This window comes from Dendropsophus ebraccatus, chromosome 3 (genome assembly GCF_027789765.1).
Source record: "Dendropsophus ebraccatus isolate aDenEbr1 chromosome 3, aDenEbr1.pat, whole genome shotgun sequence".
NCBI lineage: Eukaryota > Metazoa > Chordata > Amphibia > Anura > Hylidae > Dendropsophus > Dendropsophus ebraccatus.
In genome coordinates this window covers 23,950,834-23,959,506 of record NC_091456.1, presented here as the reverse complement: position 1 = coordinate 23,959,506, position 8,673 = coordinate 23,950,834, and the positions used below count along the sequence as shown (strand labels likewise).

The window sequence follows — 8,673 nt, the reverse complement described above, 5'->3', positions numbered from 1 at the left end:
AATGCCAGGACTGCCACTACATTCTGGGACTGCCGCTACATGCCAGGACTGCCGCTAGTGGTGTAAACACAAGAACTATTTATATGAATTGCTTTAAAAAAATAAAATAAAAAAATCACTATAATCAGGACCAAATATTACCTCCATACCGTTATTGAAGAAAACTTTACTATATATAGGCCACTATTACCACCATAAAGTGACCGCCCCATAATGACTCTATATATACACTATATACAGACCAATATTACCACCATAAAGTGACCGCCCCATAATGACTCTATATATACACTATATACAGACCAATATTACCACCATAAAGTGACCGCCCCATAATGACTCTATATACACTATATACAGACCAATATTACTGCCATAGAGTGACCACCGCATGACTCTATATACACTATATACAGACCAATATTACCGCTATAGACTTTCCACTGTATAATGAATGACTCTTTATACACTGTATACAGACCAATATTATGTGGCTGTCACTCTATGGCTGTACTTTTGGTCTGTATATAGTGTATATATAGAGTCATTATGTGGTGGTCACTGTATGGCGGTAATATTGGTCTGTATATAGTGTCATTATGTGGTAGTCAATCTATGGCAGTAATGACTATATATACACTATATACAGAACAATATTAATGCCAAAGAGTGACCACTGCATAATGACACTTTATACAGACCAATATTACCGCCATAGAGTGACCGCCACATAACTCTATATACACACTATATACAGACCAATATTACCGCCATAGATTGACCACTGCATAATGACTCTGTATCCAGACCAATATTATGTGGCGATCACTCTATGGCTGTACTATTGGTCTGTATATAGTGTATATAGTCATTATGTGGTGGTCACTGTATGGCGGTAATATTGGTCTGTATATAGTGTCATTATGTGGCAGTCAATCTATGGCAGTAATGACTATATATACACTATATACAGACCAATATTACCAGCATACAGTGACCACCACCTAAGGACTGAATACCACCTTATTATTTTTCTCAATAAAATACACCGTATTGCCTTATATACATAGGAGCTGCAGCCAATCAGCGGCCTCAGTGGTCATCGGCAGCAATTACATAGGACTGATGAGGCCAGAGAATGGCTGCAGCTCCTATACACAGTCTATTCACCTCAACACTTGGGAGTCAGCAGTGCTAACTCACACACTAATATATATATATATATATATATATATATATATATATATATATATATATACACACACACACTCACACATCCATGAAAACACATCATACAGATACAAACCACCCAGTCCATACACTATACACAGGACATGTAACACACACTACATTCATCCATTATACACTTACATTCATACACATTACACACTACATATACAGTATACTTACTCTGTCTAGCATGTTGGGTGTAGTGGTGAATCCCCCTCATGTACCATGCAGCAGGCTGTCATCCTCTCCTCCATCGTCCCGACAGCTCCACACCAGAGGAGGAAGTCACCTGCAGTAAGAGGAGCTGGAGGGAGGGGGAGGGGGAGCTACACACACACGGAGCAGACACCAAGCAGCGTCCTGCAGCCTCTGCGTGACCCCTGATAGCAGCAGCCAGGGATCACTGCCAGACGCTGCAGGACGCTCTCCTACTGGAACTGCGGGAGGGGGCCCCTGGGGGATGGGGGCCCTGGGCATTTGCCCTGCTTGCCCCCCCCTAAAGCCGGCCCTGCCTCTCACTCCCGCCTCCAAGACTTCTCTTGTGCTGCACCAGTTCAAAGTCCTCAGACTTATCTCCAACTCCAACAGTTTCAAGCGAGCCCTAAAGACTCTTCTCAGGCTCGCTTATAATATTTCCTAATCTCGTCTTCCTCTCTTCTATCCCTTCTCCTCTCTGTAACCTCCTTGGTGCAATGTACTTTCTAACTGAGCCCAGACAACAGTGTATAACTGGCTCACCCAATCACCTATAGGCACTTTGCGACTATGTACAATGACTGGAACATTGGCAAAATAAAGCCTATACTGCCTCTTGTGTCACCTCCAGTCATCCTAGTCTGTACGCTCTTGTGAGCAGGTCTCTAACTGTATCTTTTTTCATTTTAATTTATTGATTGTATAAGATAATATAAATATAATCTGTATTGTACTAACCTGTATTAAAAAGCGCTGTGGAATCTATTGGCGCTATACAAATAAATATTATTATTATTATCTGTGCCGCAATTATGGTCTGTAGTACAGCTTTCAGTAATTTTTGCGCATTACGGATCCGTAAATATATGAAATATGAACAGCCCAGTTGAAATAAATGTGTGAATGTAGCCGTACATGTAATGGCCCCATAGGTGTTGGCCAGCTTCCACAGACACAACAGCTATACTTAGTATGTTGGTTACCATAATGTGTTATGCCTCATCCCTCCTGCACTGGTAACCCCGACCTCCATTCTCAGGCTGCCCACAAGTCGAATTATGTGCGGAGGTTGAGGGCCATCAAGTGAAGAAGCATCAATCAGCTTATTAACCCTTTCTGTGTTGCAGCATGTAAGTGACCTTTGTACCATATGTTGTACATGCTGCAGCATACAAGGGGTTAAGCAGTAGGACCCTTTTGTGGCCACACTGGGGCCTGACTACCATATAAATGCACAGAGAATACCTCCTATATCATATGGGGACACATTGTGGCCTTAATACTATTTGGGGGCACATGTTGGGCATAACTGCTTATATGGGGGCACTGAGGGGCACTGTTACTGTGTGAAGCAATACACTTCCTGCCAGAAAAAAATTTATGGTTTCTTTTTGCTGGACAGAGTAGCATAGACTTTTTCACTATTCCACTATACCACAGAGCAAAATCCTGAATACCCTGTGCCGGACACCACAAAAAATATGGTTTGAAGCTTTATTTTCTAATATCGCATTAACAAATGTACTTATAAAATCCTCTAATAGAAACAAATGTATGAAAATAACATGAAAAGAGCAGATGAAATCCAAATGAACCATACTTTATTTGTTACTGGACCATTATACAGCATCTAATCCCTTCAACATCCATTATTAAGGTACTTCACATGAGTTACATGTCATGTTGCTGCCTTTACGGACAACTCATCATTATCCATGTTATTACTACGTCACATCATGGGAAATTAAACCCTAGTTTATAAATTCACATGGCATGGAAGGTCGGCATGCATTGGATTTCTGACGAGGATCCAAGATTAGAAGAATCCGCCATGTGACCGTACCGGAAGGATGTGAGCACCTGGATGTTATACAATTACATTAAAATCTTCTATTTTCACACAGTTTCTGACCCGATTTGCTGTTATTCATAGCTGTTATGGTGGACTGGTAAGAAGCAGGAATGTGTGGTAAGACATGGTCCCGCTGGGGTCTGCTGAAGGTATCACAAGAAGGTCATGACTGTTCCTTTTTTGCCTATTTGCCAGGGCTCCAGTGGGTAAAAGCGTAGTAGAATCCTTAAGAACAAAAACATTAAGGATTAATACAGGTATTATATGTAACCATTATAATAGTAACTATTTCTTATCACAGTCAATCTGCAATCAGGCAGCTAAGTTAAAGGCCTTTTACATGGGCCGATTATGAGCAACAAGTGCTCCTATAAACGCTCATGTGGCTGATAATCGGCCTCTGTAAAAGTGACAGCGATCAGCCAAGCAGTGGGACAACGCCCGATCCTTATATGATTACTTTTTTAGAGCAGGCTTCAAAATCTATTGTTACTGGCCACACATCTTCCTGCCCCAACGGGATGTGCGTCCGATAGCAAAAGGGAAACTTACAGCACGGATATGTATATATCCGTGCTACCTCTTTCTAGATCACAAGCTTCAGTGCATACTTACCATCAACACTGCTTCTGATCCCATTCTCCAGTCCTCCGGCCACTGTTGTATCGGGATGCCGGATCACAAGCAGCACAGAAGGTAAGTATGCTTTGCCTATGATCTGGAAACTGACAGCACAGATATATGCATATCCGTGCTGTCAGTTTCCATGGCTGCACTAATAATACAAGGATCGTTCGTGCAGCCCGGCCCCCCGATTTGTCATGCTGTGTAGAGGCACTGTAAGTGGTAATCGCCGCCTGTTTGCGGCCAACAAATGTTTAAATATAAAAGGTCCCTTACTCGCTTTTCTGAGGACTATGGGGGAGATTTATCAAGCACCGTGTAAAGTGAAACTGGCTCAGTTGCCCCTAGCAACCAATCAGATTCCACCTTTCATTTTCCAAAGAGTCTGTGAGGAATGAAAGGTGGAATCTGATTGGTTGCTAGGGGCAACTGAGCCAGTTTCACTTTACACCATGTTTGATAAATCTCCCCCTATGTACTTTTTGCTGATAGGATCCCTTTACAACACCGAATCATAAGAAAAGTAGTGTTGGGCCTACAGTATGATCCAAAGTTAGGTGTTTGGATATGATAAGCAAGGTGGAGGTGGGGTGTCTTCCCTACTTGTGTCCTCCTTTTATTAGCCAAAGTATAGATAGTATTTGCCGCTCTCAAGGATTTCCCTAAAAGTCTGTGTACATACAAAGTACAGCGGAGCATGCCCCTTATCTCCTGACAGTTTCTCCCAGAATCAGACATATACATACCAGCCCCATTACTGCTCCATATAAACCAAAGACAGAGCCCTGAGGTTCTAATTGAACTGTGTACTCTCTATAGAGTTCATCATAGCAATGGAACCATTCAGTATGTACCTGTCTTGCCCCAAGTTCAGTTCCTTGGTAAGAAACTCAAATAATTTTGCGCTGTGCTCCTTGTTCTGTTCTGCAGTGCCCACAACTCCGATGGAAGAGATTACCAGCTGAGCACAAGGGGCGGAGGAGCCAGCTACTATCATTGACAGCCCACTCCGCACGGTACCATTCACTCTCTGTAGGGACAAAGAAAAGCATGTTATATGTATGATCGATGTTGACTTAAAAAGTTGCATTTTCTAAATACAAAATATTTGCTATCACTTGTAATGTATGAACTTACTATAGCTTCATTGGCACTTCTATTAAAAGTAGATTCACACAGTTTTTTCCCACCAAAAAAAATGCCATGCAAAATCTTGCCTAAAGTGGGAAGAATCCAGCCCTGTTTTAGTGCTAAATGTATGGCTAATATACTCATGTGACAGACTGTAGACATACAGTGGCCTATATCAGACCCTGACTCCAATTCAGACGATGCTGGTGACCTGAGGCATGGTGCCCGTCTGATTCAGAGTGGATTCTAGTCTTCTAGCGTTGGCCCAAAAACTGCACCCCCCCCCCCCCCCCCCAATCAAGCTACCTTGTGCCTAAAGGTTAAAAGGGGCCTTACCCCCCTCCCACAGCACTCCTGTCAGTTCCCCACTGAAATGCAGAATATTTCATTACACTCAGGTTAGTGGCAGCATGCTGTATTCTCACTTTCCCTAAATGCAGGGGCGTAGATAGGATTCATGGGGCCCCATAGCAAAAAACTGTATGGGCTCCCCCCCTCCCCTACACACTAATATAGGAAGTCCTGGAGAACATAGCTGTATCCATGTTTTCCATATTTTCGTGTTCGAACAAATCCGAATGTGCTTAAGGATTGACACCCAGCACATCGCCAATCGGCCGGAGCCAGGGACAACCACAACTTTCATGTACTGACTATTCAAAGTTACTGCAGTTCAGCTCCCATTCATTTTAGAGCTGAGCTGCAGTAACCCAGTATGACCATTACTATGTGCACAAGCCAAAAAGACAGAAATGGCTGCACATCGCACCCATGGCTGACACGAAAGCTTATTCAGCTATATTTAAAACCAACATCAGAAGTTAGTATATAATTTGGCCAAACCATATTGCCTCATGTACCACGTGCAGGTCTTCTGATTCATGACCATTACTATGTGTACTGAGCTGTCTGCTTACATCTTTTTACGTGTGTGCGGGCGCTTATGCTCTGGCAAACACTTGATCGGTGGGGTTCCAGATATCAGACCTCAGCCAATCAGATAATGGTCAAGAAGTCCCAGAAAACCCTTTAACCCCTTAACGACAAAGGCCGTAATGGCACTGATCCCGGCTCGGCATTCTGTTGCAGCAGCCTAGAGCAATAGAACACTGATCTCATCAAACATGTTTGCTATCGCTGCGTGCGTAATCGCCCGAACTATTAAATTTATTTCATTCCTTCATTAAATGGCGTAAGCGCAAACAAATTCCAAAGTGCAAAATTGCACATTTGTGGTCGCAGCAGATCCAGAAAAATTGTAATAAAAAGCGATTAAAAAGTTGCCAATGCGCAATCAAGGTACCGATAGAAAGTACAGATCATGGCGCAAAAAATGACACCTCACACAGCCCCATAGACCAAAGGATAAAAGTGTTATAAGGCTGGGAATGGAGCGATTTTAAGGAACATATATTTTTTTAAAAGGCATCAGAGATTCAAGAAGAACTCGGCCCAAGTGATAGGTGTTCTTTTGATCTTAAAGGGGTTATCCGGCGAAAAAAATTATTCACAGAATAACACACATTACAAAGTTATACAACTTTGTAATGTATGTTATGTCTGTGAATGGCCCCCTTCCCCGTGTCCCACCACCCCCACCCGTGTACCCGGAAGTGTGGTGCGCTATACATTACCTGTCACGTGCCGACCACGGTCTCCGATCCTCAGCAGTGACGTCTTCTTCGGGAGGCCAGCGGATCTTCCCGAGTGCTGGCCGCCCTCTGCAGCGTCATCCGAAGCTCAGCCGCGATTGGCTGAGCATAACTGTGCTCAGCCAATCGCGGCTGAGCAGCTGATGACGTGGCCGCGTCATCAGCCGCTCAGCCGCGATTGGCTGAGCACAGTTATGCTCAGCCAATCGCGGCTGAGCTTCGGATGACGCTGCAGAGGGCGGCCAGCACTCGGGAAGATCCGCCGGACTCACGAAGAAGACGTCACTGCTGACGATCGGAGACCGTGGACGACACGACATGCGGTGAGTATAATGCACCACACTTCCGGGTCTAGCGTGGGTAGGGGGAAACACGGGGAAGGGGGCCATTCACAGACATAACATACATTACAAAGTTGTATAACTTTGTAATGTGTGTTATTCTGTGAATAATTTTTTATCGCCGGACAACCCCTTTAATACCAATAGGTTGTAGTAAAAGCGACTAATTCGGAGTTATATTCTAGTTCCTGCCTCAATTTCTAGCAGCACTGAACTATGTCCTACTTCTGTGTTATTAACCAAGGGTGAGTATACCGCACATTATTTGTAGACACAGCAGAACAGCAATATAAGTGACAAACAACTAAGGTAAGTACACCCCCAGGCTGGGGTCACATGCAGGATTTAGCTCAGTATTTTTAGCTAAAACCAGGAGTGGATCTAAAGTAAAGAAAAAAGGTGCAAATCTTTCCATTATAGATATTGCCTCTCCCCTATGTGAAGCCAGATAGTTTCTGAAAAGTGGCTAAATCAGCGCTTTCAGCTAGGGCTACATGGCGACTTTGGTTGCATGACATGAAGACGACAGTGTGACATTGCATCTTATGGCTGGGTTCACACTACGTATATTTCAGTCAGTATTGTGATCCTCATATTGCAACCAAAACCAGGAGTGGATTGAAAACACAGAAAGGCTCTGTTCACACAATGTTGAAATTGAGTGGATGGCCGCCATTAAATGGCAAATATTTGCTGTTATTTTAAAACAACGGCTGTTGTATCGAAATAATGGCCGTTATTTACTGTTATATGGCGGCCATCCACTCAATTTCAACATTGTGTGAACAGAGCCTTTCTGTGTTTTTAATCTACTCCTGGTTTTGGTTGCAATATGAGGACCACAATACTGACTGAAATATACGTAGTGTGAACCCAGCCTATAAAGTTATATTGCAACAGTCACAAAAAAAATCCACATTTGATGGATTTTTGGTGGTAGGTTGCACAAGACTTTGTCACCACTGACATCAATGCAAGTCGCATGTGACTGCAACCTGCAGCAGTTTCTCTATCATTTGGCTATTCTTTTAACAGCCCAATTGTAATAAAGTAGCAAGCAAGTCATATAACATGTATCGCTATGTAGCCCCAGCCTTAAGGTCCATTTACACAGAAAGATTATTTGACAGATTATCTGTCAAAGATTTGAAGCCAAAGCCAGGAATTGATTTGAAAAGAGGAAAAACTCAGGCTTTCCTTTATGACCCAATCTCTGTTTATAGTCTGTTTCTGGCTTTGGCTTTAAATCTGTCAGATAATCTTTCTGTGTAAATGGACCCTCACAGTCACAAGTATACAAAGCATAGTGATCTTGCTGTAAGAATACAGGCCAGGATACTCAGCCTTCTACTTACATCCTTAGGTTTGCCCAGAATTGATGCAGCAGCTGAACAAAGCTTTTCAGCAAAGTCATCTGGTATACTTTGCTGGGGAAGGTTGGTATCGAAATCCAGGAAAGGCATGGTGAGAGTTGGCCGCACACTGCAAGACGACCGGCTGCTGATCTACTATGTAGCAAAGGACAAACTGCAAGCTCCTGATTGGTGGATTCCTGATACGCCTCTCAGCTACTTCCTCTTAAAGAAACACACACACATTCAAGGCAATCCTTCTATATACAGAAATATACACAATGCAAACCATCTGA

General features: G+C 43.1%; 1 protein-coding gene across 1 annotated transcript; it reads right to left on the bottom strand.

The window, feature by feature from the left end:
* Nucleotides 1–3,004: 3,004 nt before the first annotated feature.
* Nucleotides 3,005–8,553, bottom strand: LOC138786983 (D-dopachrome decarboxylase-B-like). Its single transcript, XM_069964066.1, has 3 exons — nt 8,381–8,553; nt 4,756–4,931; nt 3,005–3,502 (listed from the first exon to the last, which is right to left on the bottom strand). Exons 1-3 carry the CDS (start codon nt 8,486–8,488, stop codon nt 3,430–3,432), a joined length of 357 nt encoding a protein of 118 aa, XP_069820167.1. The 5' UTR covers nt 8,489–8,553; the 3' UTR covers nt 3,005–3,429.
* Nucleotides 8,554–8,673: the final 120 nt, after the last annotated feature.

Bases quoted from the DNA above. Each gene is read 5' to 3' on its own strand.
- LOC138786983 (XM_069964066.1), bottom strand. From the start codon at position 8,488: ATGCCTTTCCTGGATTTCGATACCAACCTTCCCCAGCAAAGTATACCA. The intron at 4,932-8,380 runs GTAAGTAGAAGG...TTGTCCCTACAG, and splicing joins TTCTGGGCAAACCTAAGGAT to AGAGTGAATGGTACCGTGCG. The intron at 3,503-4,755 runs GTACATACTGAA...TTTGTTCTTAAG, and splicing joins CTGAACTTGGGGCAAGACAG to GATTCTACTACGCTTTTACC.